This window comes from Squalius cephalus, assembly GCF_949319135.1.
Source record: "Squalius cephalus genome assembly, chromosome: 2".
In the NCBI taxonomy this organism is placed as follows: Eukaryota; Metazoa; Chordata; class Actinopteri; order Cypriniformes; family Leuciscidae; genus Squalius; species Squalius cephalus.
Window position 1 is genome coordinate 5,421,889 of NC_137123.1, and position 21,705 is coordinate 5,443,593.

The following is a 21,705-nucleotide window of genomic DNA, read 5'->3' on the forward strand; positions in this document are numbered from 1 at the left end:
ACAAGAACTACAACTGACTTCAGCCACAGCCTTAGATGAAATCTACTGAAGATAAAAAACATTAAATCTGTGAAGATCTCAGCAGAGGAGGATTAAACAACTCCACAAACAGCATTACCAGCTTCACTTATTACTAACCATGCGTCTACAGAAGTTCTTATTGAGAATTAACAGAGGTTTAGATGTTGATGATTTATTGTTTCATTTGAAGTCACCATGATGGTGATCAGTGACTGCTTTAGTTGGGCTCTTGACTCTTGACTTTCTAACATTAGTTTTTACTCTGGCTGTTGTAAATCTGTGTTTATAAGACTCATTGATTATAGACAGAAAGAAACAGAGAGAAAACAAGTCTGGTGATATTGTCTATGTATTGGTGATGATCATCTAGTGGCCAGATTCACTGAACTCATTTAGAGTCTTATTCATGAATACATGGTTCATTAATTTTATATTAATTTACAGAATGTGATCCATCAGTGTTGTGATAAGCGGAAGAATTTTGAATACATTGTGCACAATAAAGGTTTGAACTACTGTATCTTCAGACACACACAGACATCAAGAATCAGCGTATGAATCTCAACAACGGTGATGATAACAGTATATTGTATGATGGGAGCCATCAATCAAAACTTATCAATATCATTGCACCAGGATTAAATTATGATGAATTGCCGTAATATTTTCTTTTATTATTACTATCTGCTTTTATTTTTGCTGTTGTTTTTGTTGCAATTTTTTAGTAGCTTGTTTTGTGATGTTCAGAGTTTTATCTGATTATTTTGTTGATTGTCACCGTTGTTGAGATTCATACGCTGATTCTTGATTTCTGTGTTGGTCTAAATCATACAAAAATTCAAAATTATTTTTGTACACTATGTGTTTTTCAGGTTCTTCAGATTTTCTGTTTGTCACTGCTGGCTTGCTTACTGGATCACATAGCTATTATACTCATAAACATGATATGTGACATTCCTCAGACAATGAAAGATAAGACTCTTTATGAGATCAGTGATTCAAGTCACTTCATGATGATTATGTCAACATCAATAAATTGAAAACATCACTTGACTACATTTTCTCTCTGACTTTCGTGCCATGATAAATGTGTATTATAACACACAGTTGAAGCAGTCAGAGAAAATCTAAAGTTTGAAAGTCAAGGGTCAAGAGCCCAATCAAATATTGAAAACCTCAAATATTTCTACTGGATTTTTTTACGGTAAAGCACTTGAAACCACAGTTGCCAGTTTTTTTTACCATAAATTTAAATTCAGTGCCGTAAAACATAAAAATTGCCACTGTATTTTTTACGGTAAAGTACTGGCAACCACAGTTGCCAGTTTTTTTTACCATAAATTTAAATTCAGTGCCGTAAAACATAAAAATTGCCACTGTATTTTTTACGGTAAAGTATGGAAAATGCAATGGTATGTTTTTTTTTTTTTACAGTGTACATTCAAAATCCTTACATTTAACAGTATTTTACTGTAAAATTACTTGAAATGTCCCATGAGAGCTATTACAGTTTTTCATTGTATATAGTAAGGGTACATACTGTTCAGCAATTAACATGTCTTTTCCGTTGCTTTTTTTACAGTTTTTTACTGTTAAAATTATGAACATTTTTTACAGTGACCCAATTATGGAACTGAATTGGGATATGTTATGCAGCCGAGCCCAGGACTCTGATAGTGGGGGACTCCATAATCAGAAACATTAGCGGCAGGGATACAACTACATGCTGCCTTCCACAAGCAACAACTTCTGATGTAAACAGGGAACTTCAGAACATTCTGATGAAACATAAGACTGCAAATCGACTCATCATACATGTGGGGAAGAATGATATTCATAAAGAGCAGTCAGAACTCCTTAAGAAGGATTTCAATGAACTTTTTGAAACACTTAAAAGACTGAAAGTTCAAACATTCATCAGTGGACCTCTCCCAGCAAGAGGAACAAACAGGTTTTCACGGTTGCTTGGGCTAAATACATGGCTGCAAAAAACCTGCAATATAAAAGGAGTAAACTTCATTGACAATTTCAATCTTTTCTGGAGTCAGAGACAACTTTTTCATCGGGATGGCCATCACCCAAACAAACTTGGTTCAAGAGTGTTAAAGGACAATTTCTACTTCTCCCTCATACATCCTTCTGCAGTTTGTGCCAATCCAGTCAATCTGAACGGCACACACACACCTGGACACAGTATGAATGACCACGGGACTTCACTTCAGCAGCAAAATGGACATGCGGTTGACATATCACACAAGGACAATGATAACACCACTCCGCCACAACAACCTCTGCTCACGGACACAATCTCAGCTGAGCCCTGCCCACAGAGAGACATATCAGAACTGCTTGAAGATTCAGCACCCAATGACGACTTCCGGGAAAACAGCCAGGGAAGCCAGGACAGCATATCACAACCTCCTATAACACCAGAGCAACAGCCCCTTTCACCAGACACGCTATCCCTCTCTCCAGCATCGCCTCTTCTGTGTTTCTCACAGAAAATGGAAGAACTGGTGCATGCTGGAACCAGACTATCCCACTCTTTTGCTGCGAGCCCCCAGATACCAACCAAAAAACGACAGGCACCATTACCACCCAAGCCTGCGGGCCCAGCTCGCCCTCCCCCTCCTGTGAGAGCTCTTCGGCCTCTGCCACAACGCCAGGGCCCACACCCTCCTCCATCTGCTCGAGGTGAACTAAAAACAACTGATACCAGCTCTCAGTGATGTGTTTTGGGTCCCCGCTCTGATAACAGTAACTTTCTCAAATGTTTACAGAACAAGCGGGAACCCAGTGTGCCTGTATCTTTCTCTATTGCTGTTTTATTACAAGATAGAAAATCTAAGGCCTTCAATAGCCGTGCAGCAAACCTAACTAATCTGGTGCCTATTACACGTCAAAGTAAGATTGATGTGGGGACAAAAAGTAAGACTGTTAAGTTAGCACTTTTAAACATTCGTTCACTTAAAAATAAATCACTTCTAGTCAACGACTTAATAACCACAAACAACCTGGATTTTATGCTTCTAAATGAAACCTGGCTAGAAGCCAGCTGCAGTGCAACAGTCCTCAATGAAGCAGCCCCTCCTAACTTTACTTTTATGAGTGTCTGCAGAGCTGTTAAGAGAGGTGGGGGTGTAGCTGCTCTTTTTAAAGATATCTATCAATGTAAGCAAATATCATTTGGGAATTACCCTTCTTTCGAATATCTGGGTATTGTGTTGAAAGGTGCTCCACGCATTTTACTTATCATTATTTACAGGCCTCCAAAATACTCTCCAGCCTTCACTGAGGACTTTACAGAACTGTTATCAACAATTACCTCAGAGTTTGACTGTTTTGCCATTGCAGGAGATTTTAACATTCACATAGATTGTGCAGAGAACAATATGGCAGAAGAAATCAAAACTGTTTTAAAAACTTTTGATCTGACTCAGCATATACATGGACCCACACACAATCGTGGACACACTCTAGATTTACTTATCAGTAAGGGTCTAAACATTTCATTAATTGTTATTAAGGATGTAGCACTGTCTGATCATTTCTGTATTTTCTTTGATATATTGATCTCTCCTGCCACTGAAGCTAGATCTGTGTCTGTCAAGAAGAGATGCTTAAATGAGAACACTAGTGTACTATTTATGAAGGCTATATCCTTAACACCAAGCATATCTGCAGACTCTGTTGATTTTCTCCTTGATTCTTTTAACTCAAAAGTTAAAGGTATAATTGATGATATTGCTCCTGTGAAAGTCAGGAAGAAGAGTGGCAGACAAAAAGCACCTTGGAGAAACTCAACAGCAGTGCAAAATATGAAAAGACAATGCAGAAAAGTAGAGCGCATGTGGCGGAAGACTAAACTTGTAGTCCATTATAACATCTACAAAGACAGCCTTCATGCTTTTAATATGGAACTAGGCAAAGCTAGACAGACTTTCTTCTCAAATATTATAAACAGCAATTTAAACAACACACGCACTCTTTTTGCTACTGTAGAGAGACTGACAAACCCTCCAAGCCAGATTCCCAGTGAAATGCTCTCAGACAACAAGTGCAGTGAGTTTGCTTCTTTCTTCTCTGAGAAAATCAGTAATATCAGAAAGGTGATCAGCACATCCTTGAGTTGCACTGGGGTCAGACAGATCAAACCGCCTGAGAAAGTAGTTACTATGTCTGATTTCAAAGAAATTGATGGCAAAATTTTGGAAGAAACTGTACAGCACCTTAAAACATCAACCTGTGCTCTTGACACACTTCCCACATCATTTTTCAAAAGTGTGTTAAACAGTTTAGAAGCAGATCTTCTAGAAGTGGTAAATGTCTCACTTCGCTCTGGGAGTTTTCCAAACTCCCTGAAAACTGCAATTGTCAAGCCCCTCCTGAAAAAGAGCAATCTGGATAAGACCATATTAAGCAACTATAGACCGATCTCAAATCTTCCTTTCATAGGCAAGATCATTGAAAAAGTTGTCTTCAATCAGCTGAACAAATTCTTGAGCTTGAATGGATCCTTTGACAATTTTCAGTCTGGTTTCCGACCGCACCACAGCACAGAGACAGCGCTCATAAAGATAATAAACGATATTCGCTTAAATACTGATTCAGGCAAATTATCAGTGCTGGTACTACTCGACCTCAGTGCTGCATTTGACACTGTCGATCATAACATACTTCTTGACAGGCTGGAAAACTGGGTGGGGCTTTCTGGGATAGTCCTAAAATGGTTCAGGTCATACTTAGATGGGAGAGGTTATTATGTGAGTATAGGAGATCATAAGTCTGAGTGGACATCCATGACATGCGGAGTCCCTCAAGGCTCGATTCTTGCGCCACTCCTGTTCAACCTGTATATGCTCCCAATGAGCCAAATAATGAGAAAGAACCAAATTGCTTACCACAGCTATGCAGACGACACACAGATCTACTTAGCCCTATCGCCTAACGATTATAGCCCAATTGACTCCCTGTGCCAATGCATTGACGAAGTCAACAGTTGGATGTGTCAAAACTTTCTTCAGTTAAACAAAGACAAAACTGAAGTCATTGCGTTCGGAAACAAAGATGAAGTTCTCAAGGTGAACGCATACCTTCACTCTAGGGGTCAAACAACTAAAAATCAAGTCAGGAATCTCGGTGTGTCACTAGAGTCAGACCTTAGTTTCAGTAGTCATGTCAAAGCAATAACTAAATCAGCATACTATCATCTGAAAAATATTGCAAGAATTAGATGCTTTGTTTCCAGACAAGACTTAGAGAAACTTGTTCATGCTTTCATCACCAGCAGGGTGGATTATTGTAATGGACTCCTCACTGGCCTTCCCAAAAAGACCATAAGACAGTTGCAGCTCATACAGAACGCTGCCGCCCGGATTCTGAGCAGAACTAGAAAATATGAACATATCACACCAGTCCTCAGGTCTTTACACTGGCTCCCAGTTAAATTTAGGATTGATTTTAAAGTATTATTACTGGTATATAAATCATTTAATGGCCTAGGACCTCAATACATTGCAGATATGCTCACAGAATATAAACCCAACAGATCACTCAGATCATTAGGATCATATCAGCTAGAAATACCAAGGGTTCACTCTAAGCATGGCGAGTCCGCTTTTAGCTATTATGCCAGCCGCAGCTGGAACCAGCTTCCAGAGGAGATCAGACGTGCTCCTACTGTAGTCACTTTCAAATCCAGACTCAAAACACATCTGTTTAGCTATGCATTTACTGAATGAGCACTGTGCCACTGTTCGTCCGAATGTTTGTACTGTATTTTATTATATTTTTCTAAACTGTTTTAATTATTCTTATTTCTTTTATTATTTTAATTTCTTCTATGTAAAGCACTTTGAATTGCCATTGTGTATGAAATGTGCTATATAAATAAACTTGCCTTGCCTTGCCTTGCCATATGTATTATTTAAATATCCATAAGACATTGTTTTGGTCACTACTGATTATATACTATTATATTTAGGCACTGATTAAAGTTCATCATAATCATATTTACTAATTAACTAAATATATATATATATTTGATGCCGTTTTCATAAGCCCAGTAACAAACTTGAACGTATGTGGTTTTTTTTAAATAGTCAGGGGGCCAAAACTGATATTAAAACTTTGTTGGACACTTTTTGGTACAAGTATACAACCTATCCAGTATTAATATTTAACCCCTCAACATGTGTTCTAGCCAGGTTGTCAGCTTAGAAAATGTTTTTTTGTCCATTTTAACACTATATTCTTAAAAGTGGTAAAAGTGGATTTTTTTTCCCAAAGTGCTTCCATTTTCTTCCATGTTACCTATTGTAATTTTGGGCAAATGTGCAATATAATCCAACTTATGTGCAAGCATGATCATTTTGATAGTATAGCATCTTGCAGTTGATGGAGATTTGTGGGATGCACATCCAGGGCACGAAGCTCCCGTTCCACCACATCCCAAAGATGCTCTATTGGGTTGAGATCTGGTGACTGTGGGGGCCATTTTAGTACAGTGAACTCATTGTCATGTTCAAGAAACCAATTTGAAATGATTCGAGCTTTGTGACATGGTGCATTATCCTGCTGGAAGCAGCCATCAGAGGATGGGTACATGGTGGTCATAAAGGGATGGACATGGTCAGAAACAATGCTCAGGTAGGCCGTGGCATTTAAACGATGCCCAATTGGCACTAAGGGGCCTAAAGTGTGCCAAGAAAACATCCCCCACACCATTACACCACCACCACCAGCCTGCACAGTGGTAACAAGGCATGATGGATCCATGTTCTCATTCTGTTTACGCCAAATTCTGACTCTACCATCTGAATGTCTCAACAGAAATCGAGACTCATCAGACCAGGCGACATTTTTCCAGTCTTCAACTGTCCAATTTTGGTGAGCTCGTGCAAATTGTAGCCTCTTTTTCCAATTTGTAGTGGAGATGAGTGGTACCCGGTGGGGTCTTCTGCTGTTGTAGCCCATCCACCTCAAGGTTGTGCGTGTTGTGGCTTCACAAATGCTTTGCTGCATACCTCGGTTGTAACGAGTGGTTATTTCAGCCAAAGTTGCTCTTCTATCAGCTTGAATCAGTCGGCCCATTCTCCTCTGACCTCTAGCATCAACAAGGCATTTTCGCCCAGGACTGCCGCATACTGGATGTTTTTCCCTTTTCACACCATTCTTTGTAAACCCTAGAAATGGTTGTGCGTGAAAATCCAAGTAACTGAGCAGATTGTGAAATACTCAGACCGTCCCGTCTGGCACCAACAACCATGCCACATTCAAAATTGCTTAAATCACCTTTCTTTCCCATTCTGACATTCAGTTTAGAGTTCAGGAGATTGTCTTGACCAGGACGACACTCCTAAATGCATTGAAGCAACTGCCATGTGATTGGTTGATTAGATAATTGCATTAATGAGAAATTGAACAGGTGTTCCTAATAATCCTTTAGGTGAGTGTATAGCTAGGCTAATTTACTTTCATAATTACTAGCTTACTTACTAATAGGTAAATTAAGTTTTGTGCAGATGTGTAATGGAAATATTATGTTTTTAATTTATTTGCTGCACAGCAGCCTATTTTACAGTCTGCTATAGCTAAAAGTGTTAATAAGTTTGTTAGATAGCAAAGCCCTCAGCTTATGTCAGAGGACATTGTAGTGATCCACTCAGAAACCAATCAGACTAGTGTAGTGAAAAATGTCTTTGCCTTCAGATGAGATAACATGGATCCAGAGGGAGCTGTAAGCCTAGCCTCCAAAGAAAAACAAATAGGAAGAGATATTGATTGGGAAAAATGTTTCATTTGTCAAGACAAATATGGAAAATACAGCCAAGATAAAGCCCTTTGATTGAAGTGATTTTTCAGGAAGTGGTGTATTTGTGCTCTTTCTAGAGATTATTGTAGTATAATATTGTGCAATATTTTTGCAATATAATAGACACACACCATTATTTGCATTGTGCTTAGCTTGACCTTGCTTATTCAATCCATTCAGTCTCAAAGGGATGAGACTGACAACCTGAGAGCCAACCTCTGCCAACCTGAGAGCCACTGCTTTGATGGGGAAAAACATACCTTTGCCATAGGACTATTACATAGTTATTACTACTAACTAATTACTAACCCCTAACCCTAAAGAAGTGAGAGAGCAGTTTTGTTAGGATGGAATTAATAACTATAGTGATATGTGAATTAAATATAATTTGTGTTACAACCTGGTACACTAATTAAGTCAAATAGCACCATAGACCATCATCTACAGCTCTAAATTTCCGCCTTGACATTAAAGTATTATAACTTGTGCAGAATTGCACTGTCTCTCCCTACAAGCTTTAAACTTGGCTTGACTCATTCCCATAGATATGGGTACTGATTGATAGAGGTTTTGGGATACTAGGTTATGTTTCCAAGCTGATATTCACTTTGAAAACTGGTTCTCTTTAGGCGGAGATTGTTTTTTTCATGTTCTAATTCTGTTGTCTCTTACACTGTACAATAAATGTTCATTCTGACACTTCAGCAGACATCCCATGAGTGTTGGCTTTCATTTGATACCATTTTTATGAATATGGTCCTTGTGGTTGTGGAGATATTCAACATTTACTGTTGGCATGTCGTGTTGAGCAGGAAACCAAAAAATTGGCCTGAAATTGCTTGTACAAGTCACAAAAAAAAAAAAAATTCAGCTTGACAACCACCCTAATATCTTACCTATGGGTGTCTTCTAACTAAAAAAAATAGGGTGACAGCTTGTACCAAAGCATGTCCGCAAAAGTCTTAATGGAAGCCCTTTTCAGAATTGGCCCCCTGACTAAAAGCCTTAATGTTTGTGAATGTAGCCTTTGCCTTTAAAACATGAATTAAGATGTAATTTGCAAAGGTTGTTGCTTTTTTAACATATGTGCCCCTTAAAACTGCATAAACATCTTTGCTTTAGAATATTTCTCATCTAATTTTTGACATATTTGTTTAGATTAAAAAGAGATGAAAAAGTGAGTACTCTAGGGATCTTATAAGATCAACAGCCCCGCTTTGGTGGAATATGGACAAAGGAAATAATTCAGAGCAGAAGTGTAAAGTCCAGGTTCAGAAAGAAAAGTCCTCCTCAGTATTTTGTTCCAATCACCTGGACTTGCTAATTCAGCAGGAGAGAGAACTAATTAGTGAAATCAGATGACTGAGGTCATGGGTGGAATAAACATATGGCAGGACTTCTACTTTCTGACCCCTGGACTATACTCCTCTAAGTATCAGAAAATGAGTTGATAATGACAAACTAATCGAGGAGGAAGAGATTAAATGATCATTTCGCACAACCTATGATCAACTTGTTGCCCAGTTAACTCATAAAAAAACTTATATGATTGGCCTGATACTTTTATAAGTCCAAAGTCTCTGATCTAAAAATACAAACACATTTTACATATGGCAAGAGACAACACATAATTATGTTTCAGACCTCTGTGGACAAAACGTACAGTGATGTGTGTCCCTGATGTATCTGTAACTATAACCTACTCTAGTGTTGTATCTGTAACTATGACTGCAGGCAAAATCAGCATGAGGATTGGGCTTATACATGATAACCTAGTCTAGTGGAAAATCTCCACATTTCTACAGGTCTTTATTACTGTCCTCCTCGCCACATGAGCAAGACGACAGCAGATCATTGAGCAAAAGAGAAGATATCTGGACCTGACAACTGAAAATACAGAGAGAAAATTCTTTATGTAAAAAAGTTGAATGAGCAAAGTGAAGGTAAGACTTTATTATTGAAATATTAAGTTTAATAAATACTTTCTGATTTAGCTATATTAGGATCTATTGTCTCCCTTTGTTTTTTGAGTTCATCCTGCATTACAGCTAAACAGTCTCCTCTACCAAAGTTGTAAGACAAATATATATATATATATATATATATATATATATATATACACACACACACACACACACACACACACACAAGAACTATACAGTAAATATTGTCTGATCTGCACTTCCTGAATGTGTTTCCAGCAGTAGTCGCTCTGATCCGACTCATTCCCTTTCACTTCAGTTCAATGTTTGTCTGAGACACACCCTCATAGTTTAATGACAACTTTCCTCATGTATTCCAGTGGGTTGAGCTACTGGATCTATAAAATCTGTATGCAGTTCTACAGATCTTTATTGCCTCCTCATCTGAGCTTTTAACAACCCACAAAAAGAAGACAAAGGAGAAGATGCCACGATCCGAAAAAAACAAAAAAACTCTCTTTGATCTCAGGAAAAATCTTCAAGATCTAAAAAAGTCATATGAAGAAATTGAAGGTAAGGGAAGACATGTAGACAACTCACTGTCATATGATAATGTGTATATATAATTTACTGAAGTTCATGTGATGCATCTATCTCCTGCTCCTATATTTGTGCTTAGAGTAAAATTAATCTGTTACCAGGGCCGTACAGAGACCTTTTGAGGGGCATGTGTTGAAATTGAAAAAGGGCACCCCCCTCTCTTTTTTTTTATTTTTATTTTTTATATTAAGATTATTTAGTAAGCCTACATAAAATGAACAAATGGTCAGATCTTCATGACAAATTCAATAACACAAAATAATAGTCTCAAAAGCTTTAGATTTATTCACTATTAATAACAACAATAATAATAATATACACTGTTAGACCTTACCGGGTTTTTTTTACAGTAAAATACTGGCAACACTGTTGCCAGTAATATACTGTTAATTGTACAGTTCTTTACTGTAATCTACAGTTTGTTTCTGTAAAAATGCACTAAATTAAAATTCAAGTTAACTGATTACACTTGCAGAAACCGACTGCCTTAAATTGACCAACTGTCATTTAAATGTATTGACTAAATTTTATAATGCATAAATAATGTGAGCAAAGTATTACTGTGAACTTCTTTCATTTGAGACCACTAAAAACTAAATACAGAGTCACCGCCTGTTAAATAAAGCAACATGCAGCATATCATCAATGTTTGTAGATCTTCTCCTGGACTGAAGCACAGGCTCTACTCTTCTGCACAATGGTGACCCAAAAAATACATTTTACAGTAAACTACTGGCAACAGTGTTGCCAGTATATACCTGTTTTATAACTTACAGTTTATTACTGTTAAAATACATTTTGTGGGTGTGTATTTTTATCTTACACTGTTAACCCTTTCAACCCCACAGGGAAATCCACACTACAAAGAGTAAAAAGTAACATTGACGGAGTGTTGCAGTGAGATAATTAAGAGAATATGTTGAATAATAAGTGAATAAGTGAAATAAGTTATTGTTGAGCATTAGTGATGAACACCTGCTGTTAACAAGCAGAATCACTGAAGGAAAGAGAAACACAAGAACAGAAAATAGAGAAACACAAGAACTACAACTGACTTCCAGCCATTACACATTTTTACACTTATTATTAATCAGTATGACTTTATTTCTGTCATACATCTACAGAAGTTGTTATTAAGATGTTTAATTGAAAATGTTTGGTTTGAAGTTACCATTATAGAGATCAGTGCTTGCTTTAGTTGGGATGCTGACCCTTGAATTGTTAACATTAGTTTTTCACTGGCTGATTGAACTGTGTCTTTGCACTAGTGCACACACATGGTTTGTGAATGATTGTGGCTATGTTGATTATAATAATAAAAAATAAAAAAAATCATTGTATAACCTGTTCATACACAAAATCTCTTTCAGCATTTAATCCTGTATCAAAAGTGTTATACTATCACCACTGTAAAACCATAGTAATAAATTACAATGATAATTTTTTTAACACATAATGCACAGCCTAAAAAAGAAACAGAGCTACAATGTCTTGTAGAAAAACAGAAATATCAAAAATCTGCATATGTCTCTCATCAATGGTGGCAATAATTTATTTGTATTTATTTATTCATGCAGTAGTGCATGCTGGGAGTTTTATACAATCCTGGAACCCAGCATGCATTGCGACATGAAAGTTTTTATTGTCACCATTGTTGAGAATCATGTGCTGATTGTTGATGTCTGTTTGTGTCTAAGACAAGCAGGAGTTCAAAAAGTTTTAAAACACTTCAGCATTATTTCAATTTTCTTCAGAATAACTGATTACAGAAACATTGCTGTATTTCACATTGTAGATTTACAGATATGATTAATATGAAATACCCATAAATACAAAGCTTATACACAGGTTAAGATCAGAGAATCAGACATGTTCAGGATGATTATGTAATCATCACAACAGTCATAAACACCTTATCATCTTTCTCTTGACTTTTTCTTGCCATAACAAATGTGTTTTATAAACTCATAGTTAAAGCAGTCAGAGACAAACTGATATAATAAAGTCAATGGTTCAAGAGCCCAACTAAAACAAATACTGATCTCCATCATGGTGATAATAACTTTATTATTTTCAATAAAACATCAACAATTAAATCTCTGTTAATTCTCAAAAATAACTTTTGTACAAAAGAAATAATGTTAAACTGGTTTGTAAACTGGTTTCACACTCAGTGTTGCTGAAAGTCAGTTGTAGTTCTTGTGTTTCTCTTTTTTCTGTTCTTGTTTCTCTGTCCTTCAGTGATTCTGCTTATCAGGTGTTCATCAGTTTCTCAATTCACTCACTTATTTTCATTCACTCTGTCAAGGGGACTATATTAGTGAACTAATGTAGGGAATAGTGAATGAGGGTATAGGGTGTGATTGTGAAAACAGCCTCTGAGTGTCGATTTTGAGCGCTGTTAATTTACAGTATATTCCTGTAGGCTATTTTTGTTTTCTACGGTATATTACTGTTTTAATGGAAAATGGTATGATACTGTCTGAATTAGGCCTTTTTTTACAGCAAGGGTTAACAGTGTAGATGATATAGATATACAGGGTTTCAGGGCTTTTTTAGCCCTAAAGGGCTAAAGCACTGAAAAAAACATGTTTTACTACATTTATACATGTGAAGACGAGCAGAGAGTATTGAATTCATACTATAGATTCAAAAATTAGCTAGATAGCGAATATATGCATATTAACAGCCTTGAATTAACCATAATTTAATATTATTACCATAACATTAAATTAACATTTTAACAAATTAAATGCATCAGCAATCATAAATCAAAGAAGAAATATGTCACTATATGCTAGGTGACGAGGATCAGTCAGTCGCTTTGTGTAAGTTTCCAGTACGAAACAGCGCGGTGGCGCACCGCTTATGATTTTCCGATGGTAAAAACAAATTATAGGTTGCTGAATTACTTATCAATATATTGTTAACATTTTTAAAAAGTCAAACTCAAATGCAGTTACAGGGTTTTTTGACCAGCAAATGTGTGCAAATGTGCATTTTGTCCATCATTAAAAAGGCGCCGGCGGCATCACATTACATTTTCATCAACAGGTTACAAACTAGTTTGTTGTAGCTATATGGGCGCTCAGTTTTTCCTGAAAATTTTGGAAAATGGCCAAAATCTCATTTTATAAAAGATGAAATGCTACTCTATGCACAGGCTATTTAAGTGTAGGCTATGTTTTGGCTATGACTAGATGGCAAATGCTAGACCTCTTTCTCAGGTCCCTCATGTGTCAGTCAGACATGAAATAAATAAAATATGAGCCTTTATAGACACACACATTTATAGACATATTTAATATACACAGATTTTGTGGCTCAGATAAGGTCCAGTTGTGGTTTATTTCTTTGTTCTTGACATGTGGCATTGCTGTGGCATTGCTGTGGCATTGCTATGGCCTGCGTGTGGCCCAGATCTGGCAAACAAGAGTGAGCCACCCAAGGGCCATCATTCCACACTGCATGTGGGCCAGATCATCATTTCACATGTGCCAGATGTGGGCCGGATCTTTGACGTAGGAATGGAAACAGGAATTGAAGCAAGATCATACTCTTACTAACTAAAGACTACTGTCACTAATAAACAAGTCCTGTATGGATTCTGTTTTCCATGTGCTCACATAGCTTATAGCTTACAGTTAAAATATTAAAGGGATACTTCAGGATTTAGCATTAAGCTTTGTATTAGTAGAAATCCTGTAGTATTTTCGAATTACCATGCTTTCCACCCTCATATCCCCCTGAGACGAGAGATTTATGTATTTTTTGTCTGGAAAAAATCGTCATTTTGCATCATCAGACGATTTTTTGGTCAGAGGCTAAAGACTACAGCCAGTAGTAGGGGCTGTGTTTTTTTGGAAGCTAAGCTAGCAGGCTCTTATTCTGTGGAGAAAGCTGAGTAAGTAGGGGTTACCATCCTCTTTTTCCCGGACATGTCCGGCCGTCGAGATCGTCCAAAAAGTCCGGGATTCGGCTTTTGCTTTCTCTGCAGTCGCCATTCATTGTTTACATGCACACCTTTTGTTTCAATCTAACTGAATTCAATCCGATTGGTGAATCTGAATGTAGTGTTTACATGAACGCTAAACAAGTGATCGGTTGATGTGCATTTTAACATTGCTAAGAAAATTCCCGCTCCTTTGTTAGAGATACGAGACCGGTGTGTCTCAAAGGTGTCACACATCAGTAATCACGCTACCGGCCTCGCGCAGTTCTCCCACGGCCCTCAGCCTCGTCCTGCTCGCCAAAGTAAACATAATGAATGGCGACTGTAGAATGCAAAAGCCGAATCCCGGACATTTCGGGCAATCTCGAAATCCCGGGCAGACTCGTCACGGAGACTCACTAGTAGCCTAGTCTTGTTGTTTAACTGCGCGCTCTTACCGGTAGGAATGGCTTGGGAGTGACCTCGTAGAGCAGGGTTTCTCAACCGGTGGGTCGCGACCCACAAGTGGGTCGTTGATAATTCTATAGGGGGTCGCAAGACTTCTGTGTTCACTAGCACAGCTAATAAATGGGCTTCACAATAGTCTCATTGCAAGTTTACATGCAACAAAATAATCCGTTAGTAAACGCATTGGCGGCTCAATCGGACTAAAAAGTCATTATTGCCGTGGCTTCTAACGCTGTATTCAGGGTGCGATTTGTGAGAAAAAAAGGATGGATGTTTTGAAACATTTTTATTCATAAAAATAAATCATGAGAACATGAACTTCATCACTGCATTTGCAGGAATTGTAAAATATTTTTTTCTTATTAACTCATGAAGTAGCCTAACGCAATATTTTTACTTAAAAACTTTTACTTTAAAAAACATGCAAGAATTAAATCTCCCTCCCAGTACCATGGATAGTGCCACTCGGCTAGACATGTCAAAACACTTATTTATGAATGGCAAAATTAAATGGCCCAGTTTTACTGCTGCTGTTAAAGTAATAATGTTAACTTTACATCGCGATGCTGAGCTACAGTAAAATGATAGAAAAGACAGATGCATTATCTCGTGTTTCGCCCATAGACTGTAAAAAAAAAGGTTTCGCCTCATTCGCGCGAACTGGACGCGCCCGCGCCGCGCTAAACTAGGCTTCATTCACGCCGCAGGACCTCTAGACGCGCGTAAACGCGTCTTTACATTGAATTGAAATCACTCGCGCCAGACGCTCAAGAGTGAGTGAGAGAGTAATCAAATAACATTTGCTTTAGCCTCAATTGAGTGAAATACCGTATGTGTAACTTCTCAGTGGTGTTACTGGGACACTAACTCTGCTTGTCATCATAGAAGCAGATAATCAGATTGTGATGTTTATTCCCGCTTCAGTAATATGCTGAATATGCTGCCTTCCAGCTATGTCAGAGCCACAGATTGCGCATTTTAAAATAAAATTGACTTTAATCAAACCACGGATCCGTGATAAGTTTTGTGATCCGACTCGCCACTAGTGTCTCAAGTGTCACGTTAACGTGAGTAAAAAATAAATCAGTTTGCCTCATAGTCTGTCTATTGAAAATGTTTATGTGTTTTTGTGAAATTAATTAAAATAAACATATAGGCCTATGTAGTAGTAGGAGTAGTAGCCTATAGATCTAAGAGGCATTTCAGTTATTGAATTATTTCCAGCCTTAGTGGGTCGTATGACTGGCATACAAAAAAAAGTGGGTCGCAGTAGGCAAAAGGTTGAGAACCCCTGTCGTAGAGCAACGAAGCAAGTGCATTCTGGGAGTTGTTGTCTTTCATCCACATAAGCCAAAAATACATTTTCTGGCTTTTCTCAGTCTAGAAAGCTCCAAATTCAAAAATAATTTCACATTTCTTCTACATAAATGACCCATTTTAAATACACATTCATCTTTCCAGAGGTGAAGTATCTCTTTAAATTAGAAAACCTTACTGCTCATTGTTTAAATGGAAACAAGTACCATATCGAAAGGGACATACTGTAAACGCAAGAAAACATTTCAGCATTGCATTTATAGTGAATGTGTATAGGCAAGACTTTCCAGAAAGGTGCAGCTTATATTTGTGTTCATTTTAACTCGTACTGCATCAGTGTTTTCTGAGGCTTATGGGGAGAACATAGGTTCCCTTTCAGTCGAGAACATCAGACGTAGTCGACTAAATGGGGATCACGCTTAGGGAGTCTGTCTTCTTCGTACTACTATTTAATCAAGCCAATTCAACATTGGCGTGCGTGATTACACGCTCCGCCCCGAAGCGCGGGTATAAACATGGGAGTGGACGCACGCACCAGTTGCCTTTCACTTCGGAGCCAATCGGATGTCTCTGAAGAGTTACTACTGTTTATACAGCAAGCGAGTGTGTCGGTGTTCTTGCGGGAAGACGATATTCAGCCGATATGAAACACCAACTGGTGCGTGCGTCCACTTACGTGTTTATACCCGCGCTGCGGGGCTGAGCGTGTAATCACACACACCAATGTTGAATTGGCTTGATTAAATAGTAGTACGAAGAAGACGCGCCCTAAGCGTGATACCCATTCAGTTAAGAAGGGACCTCCTTTCCCAGGCTTTCCCATTTGTCTGTGCAGGTGCAAAGACATGAACCAATCAGGCTTCAGTATTCTGAGAAAAACGGGAGCTTTCCCCATAAGCGTCAGAAAACACTGATGCAATGCTCAATCCTGTCATCTCAGGGAACCGAGATTACAGTATGTTAGTAACCGAAGCGATTTTACACTGAGGATATAAAATGTCATGCTTTTCCAGAGCCTGAGAAACAACAGTCATGGGAGATTATTACGGATGAATTGAAAGACATCCTGAAGAAATACTCCTTAGACTTTTCAAAAGAACAAATGAAGGTAAATTAACTACTCATTTAACATTTTTGCTTATAATGTCTTTTCACATTTCACTTCCTCCCTAAAGGAACATACAAGCAGTTCTGCTGATATGTATTAAATTGGTGAATTGCAATTGTCTACCATCAAATTTAAATGTAACGCCTCACATGGTGTCTGTGTGTAAAAGTTTCTTCCATTTCAATGGATAACAAAGAGCACCTTTCATGGAGAAATTGCACAAATGCGTGCTTTACTTATCTATTTTTGCAACAAAACAAACTCAAATAAACATCACTTTGTTCCTAAATGAATCATTGCTTGGAACAAATAGGTTGAGTAAATGATTCAATTACTCACGTGTCGCCTGTGAATTCACCCGTGAAATGATTTTTGTAGGACACAAAATCACTTGTCAACAACATGGTTTTTGTACATGTTGAGTCATGAAATGCATCAAATGTTAGTGCGTTTTGTATCCTGTAGATCTTCAACGACCCCATTCATGGTCACATTGCGCTGCACCCCCTGCTGGTGAAGATCACAGATACACCTCAGTTTCAGAGACTCCGTCACATCAAACAACTCGGAGGAACATATCTGGTGTATCCGGGAGCTTCTCACAATCGCTTCGAACACTCACTTGGGTGAAATATTATTATATTCAGATCAATTTTTTTTAGGTTGTTTAATTAATTATATTTAATTTAACAATTTGAGAGATTTAAAGTTAATATTTCAAATATTTTACTACATTTACACGTTCACAATTCTCTGATGTTGTTGATGTTTTTACAAAGCATACAAGTAAACAAATAAAAATATTTTTGCTATTCAGTGTTTTTGGTAGCAAACTGTGGTGTTGTGTGTGTGTGTATGTGTGTGTGTGTGTGTGTGTGTGTGTGTGTGTGTGTGTGTGTGTTAAGAGTGGCGTATTTAGCTGGGTGTCTGGTCAAGATTCTTCATGATAATCAGCCAGAGCTCAAAATCACCAAACAGGATTTCCTGTGTGTTCAGATCGCTGGACTGTGTCACGACTTGGGTGAGTAGCACTAATGCACATGGAAAGTGAAAATAATCCACTATTCAGTGTTTTGCGTTTTTTGTATTTGTCATGGAGTCTAAACTCACCCAAACCCTTGTCAAATTGAGCATTGATTTAGGATAACCATACCTAGAATTATCCAGTTTCTCTTTATTTTTTAGGTCATGGTCCATTTTCCCATGTATTTGATGGTCTGGTTATTCCTAAAGCAAAAACAATGAAAAAAACAAGAGGTAAGTGTCTGTGGACATGCACATTTCTTACTCATGTTATTGTTACATTTGGACATGGAGAACTCAAGCCATGTATGTCTGGGAAATTAACCTGAAAGAGTTTGTTAATGTGCATAACATGACTTACAATCCACATGAGACCTGCATTTTTTTCTTAGGCTTGCCTGATGACATCCCTGAGAAGTGGAAGGTGAGAATGAACACTTTGCTCTCACACACTCGGAGCTGTTGGTTTCTGTAATATATGTATTTATGATTTCATCTGTCTTTGTGTCTTTACTGTAGCATGAGCAGATGTCAGTGCTGATGTTTGATGACATTGTGAAGAGTTTGAAGACTGAGAATGAGAATGTGTTGAAAGAGCACGGACTGGATGATAAAGACGTAAAATTCATTAAAGAGTTAATCGAAGGGGCAAAAGATCCATCTGATAAGGTTCATACTGATACTTCATCTGTTATTGATGTGTTAGCATGAATGAAGCCTCATTTACATAAAGCCTTTGCTTCTTTTTTCAGTGGACATATGAGGGCAGAGCTGAACACAAATCCTTCCTGTATGAGATTGTGGCAAACAAACAGAACGGCATTGATGTGGACAAATGGGACTATTTCGCACGGTACATATTATTAGGCATTTTGCACAGATGGTACTATGATGTAGAATCTATTATAACTTTGAGCCAAATTATCCTCTCATTTATATATCCTTTTTATATTTATATTTAATGTTTATTTCTCAGAGACTGTCATCACCTCGGCATTCGAAACAGCTTTGACCATCAGCGTCTGCTGAAGTTCGCTCGAGTGTGTGAAGTGAACGGGAGAAATCACATCTGCTTTAGAGACAAGGTGCATGATTCAATTATCACACACTATGATTATTAATCAAAGACACACACATATTGAATGTATGACGTACTGAATATATTCAAGATTCATCTACTCTGTTTTATATTTATATTCTCTGCTTAAAACTTCAGAAGTGACATTAGCTCTTGAATGTGAACACTGCATTATGGGAACTGGATCTGTGACTCTGGTGTTTGTATGTCTAACAGGAGGCAGATAATGTTTATGACATGTTTCGCACTCGATACACTCTCCATCGCCAGGCCTACCAGCACAAGATCGGCTACATAACTGAAGAGATGTGAGTCTCTCTGTTTGCAGTGAATATGAGATTTCACAATATTTAACCTGCTGCATGACTTATTCTTCTTACACAAATTCAGCATTGGACTGTGATTCTTCAAATGTTGGAAACACTAACTCAAATGTGTTAGGTTTGCAGATGCGCTCGTACTAGCTGATCGTGATCTTCATGAAGGGAAACCTGAAGATATGCTGAAGATTTCTGAAGCCATAAAGACAGCAGAGGAATACAGCAAACTCACAGGTCAGCTCAAAGAACAGGTGAAAAACATGTAAACTCAAAGCTAAAAGATCTACAGATATACCGGATTACCATAAACCAGGATAAACATATTCTCTTTTGAGACATGTGGTTATGTGTCTCAGGACATGTGAAATAACATGTATAACAATGAATCTTCTGTTGTTGTGTCAGATGAGATCTTTGAGCAGATCTCGTCCTCCACTGCTGATAATCTAAAGAAATCCAGAAACATCCTGGACAAGATCGTCAGGAGAGAACTGCCAAAGTTTGTGGGAGAAGCTCGTCTGACTGAGGAACACAAGTCAAAGGTTGGAGAGAAACTGAAAAACACTGATGTACTGTTTGATTAACCCTATACAACTGACAAACCCTCTCAAATCTGAAAATTCAGGAACAGCTGACAGAATCATGGAAAGCTGCAGTGCAGAAGTACAAACCCACTGACCCGACTGTTTCTCTGAACGCCGAAGAATTACCAGTTTATGTAAGTTATTTCAGAGCTGATTTACATACTTAAACCAGATAACATGTGTTTAGTGACTTAGATGCATGTTTTTACACTGAAATAAAACAGAATTGTTTAGTGAATCTCATGTTCTCACAAGCTCAGGTGGTTGATCTGGATCACGGCATGAAGGACAAAAACCCCATTGAATCCGTTTATTTCTACAGCAAGAGGAATCCCAACCAAGCTTCAACCATTAAAGATTATCAGGTACTCATGACTCAAACTGTTTTATTTCAGATCATTGCATAATCTTTCTAAATGGGTGCCATTTATTCACTTACAATGTTCTTTTGTTAAACCAATCAGACTGGAGCTTGAAATGTGTCTTGTTCGGCTCAGTGAAGTTTGCAGTGTACTTCATTTACTCAATGATTGAGTCTCTTTATAAAACTCATTGAGTGTGATATTTGTCTTGTATTGACAGTTGTCCAGTTTCCTACCAAAGAAGTTCAATGAAGAGCTTGTCAGAGTGTATTACAGAAGAACTGATGATCAGACAGCTGAAGATAAGATGGAGGAGAAGAAGGTGGAAGAGATTCATGAGTGCTTTAAGAAGTGGTGTAAAGACAATTTTGGACTCCGTGTATGATTTATAATATCTAAAGTTTATGGCTGCAGAGTCAGTTTGTTTAATGAATGCACTTCTGAGACACTTTATCATCAAGGAGGTGAAAGATCATTCATGTCTGTGCCATTGAAGAACCATACAGATTATGAAAGTATAATGGAAAATATTTTAAAATCAAAGAGTGTTAATTATATAATGGGAATTGCATTTTTATTCAGTCAGAGGAAGAACTTGTCATTGATGTATAGTGTGAAGCAAAGCCAATCGCTGCTTTTAAAAGGAGTTGACCTTGGGTAAAACTGAAGTGCTGCCTGTTGGGATATTTCAGTTCTTCACATATACAGAAGAATATTTGGCCATAACTACCCAGTGGGCATTTGATGTCAATTTAACATCAATATGACATCAAATTGATGTCAAAATTACGTCAAGAAATAGGTCAAAAATGAAAGTCAAATTGACGTCAAAGTGTTGATGTCAATTTGATGTCAAGATTTTGACCTCTGCTGATGTCATTTTGCCAAACAAAAAGGTGAAATGCATGACCGTACACTTATTACCAGCTTCACTTACACTAACCAGATTTACTTTATTTAATTTCCAGTTTAATGAAATCATATTTTGTATTTTAAAGTCACCATGATGGTGGTTAGCGTTTGCTTTAGTTGTGCTCTTGACCCTTGACTCTTTAATATAAAAATTTCTCTGGCTGTTTTAACTGTGTGTTAAAAAAGCCATCAGAAACTGAGATCAGGAGATGTTGGCTGTTTATTGACGAAATCATCATGTAACTG

At 37.7% G+C, this 21,705-nt stretch overlaps 2 protein-coding genes across 2 annotated transcripts in view; both read left to right on the forward strand.

Moving 5' to 3' along the window:
- Window positions 1-20,932, forward strand: part of LOC307154715 (deoxynucleoside triphosphate triphosphohydrolase SAMHD1-like) — a gene marked incomplete at its 3' end in the record, with an annotated part of 77,829 nt that extends 56,897 nt beyond the window's left edge. The window contains exons 2-16 of the mRNA XM_079864801.1: window positions 10,137-10,329; window positions 17,086-17,180; window positions 17,646-17,806; window positions 18,086-18,201; window positions 18,366-18,437; window positions 18,596-18,627; window positions 18,723-18,872; window positions 18,956-19,056; window positions 19,180-19,288; window positions 19,498-19,589; window positions 19,723-19,835; window positions 20,007-20,143; window positions 20,227-20,319; window positions 20,446-20,550; window positions 20,768-20,932. Coding sequence (XP_079720927.1) covers window positions 10,242-10,329; window positions 17,086-17,180; window positions 17,646-17,806; window positions 18,086-18,201; window positions 18,366-18,437; window positions 18,596-18,627; window positions 18,723-18,872; window positions 18,956-19,056; window positions 19,180-19,288; window positions 19,498-19,589; window positions 19,723-19,835; window positions 20,007-20,143; window positions 20,227-20,319; window positions 20,446-20,550; window positions 20,768-20,932 — 1,629 coding nt within the window. The 5' untranslated portion in view covers window positions 10,137-10,241. The remainder of the gene's footprint in view (window positions 1-10,136; window positions 10,330-17,085; window positions 17,181-17,645; window positions 17,807-18,085; window positions 18,202-18,365; window positions 18,438-18,595; window positions 18,628-18,722; window positions 18,873-18,955; window positions 19,057-19,179; window positions 19,289-19,497; window positions 19,590-19,722; window positions 19,836-20,006; window positions 20,144-20,226; window positions 20,320-20,445; window positions 20,551-20,767) is intronic.
- LOC307154716 (deoxynucleoside triphosphate triphosphohydrolase SAMHD1-like) lies at window positions 18,556-20,932 on the forward strand (the record flags this gene model as incomplete). The annotated part of the gene is made up of 10 exons (XM_079864802.1): window positions 18,556-18,627; window positions 18,723-18,872; window positions 18,956-19,056; window positions 19,180-19,288; window positions 19,498-19,589; window positions 19,723-19,835; window positions 20,007-20,143; window positions 20,227-20,319; window positions 20,446-20,550; window positions 20,768-20,932. The coding sequence occupies 10 exons, from the start codon at window positions 18,556-18,558 to the stop codon at window positions 20,930-20,932; spliced, it is 1,137 nt and encodes a 378-aa protein (XP_079720928.1).
- Window positions 20,933-21,705: the final 773 nt, after the last annotated feature.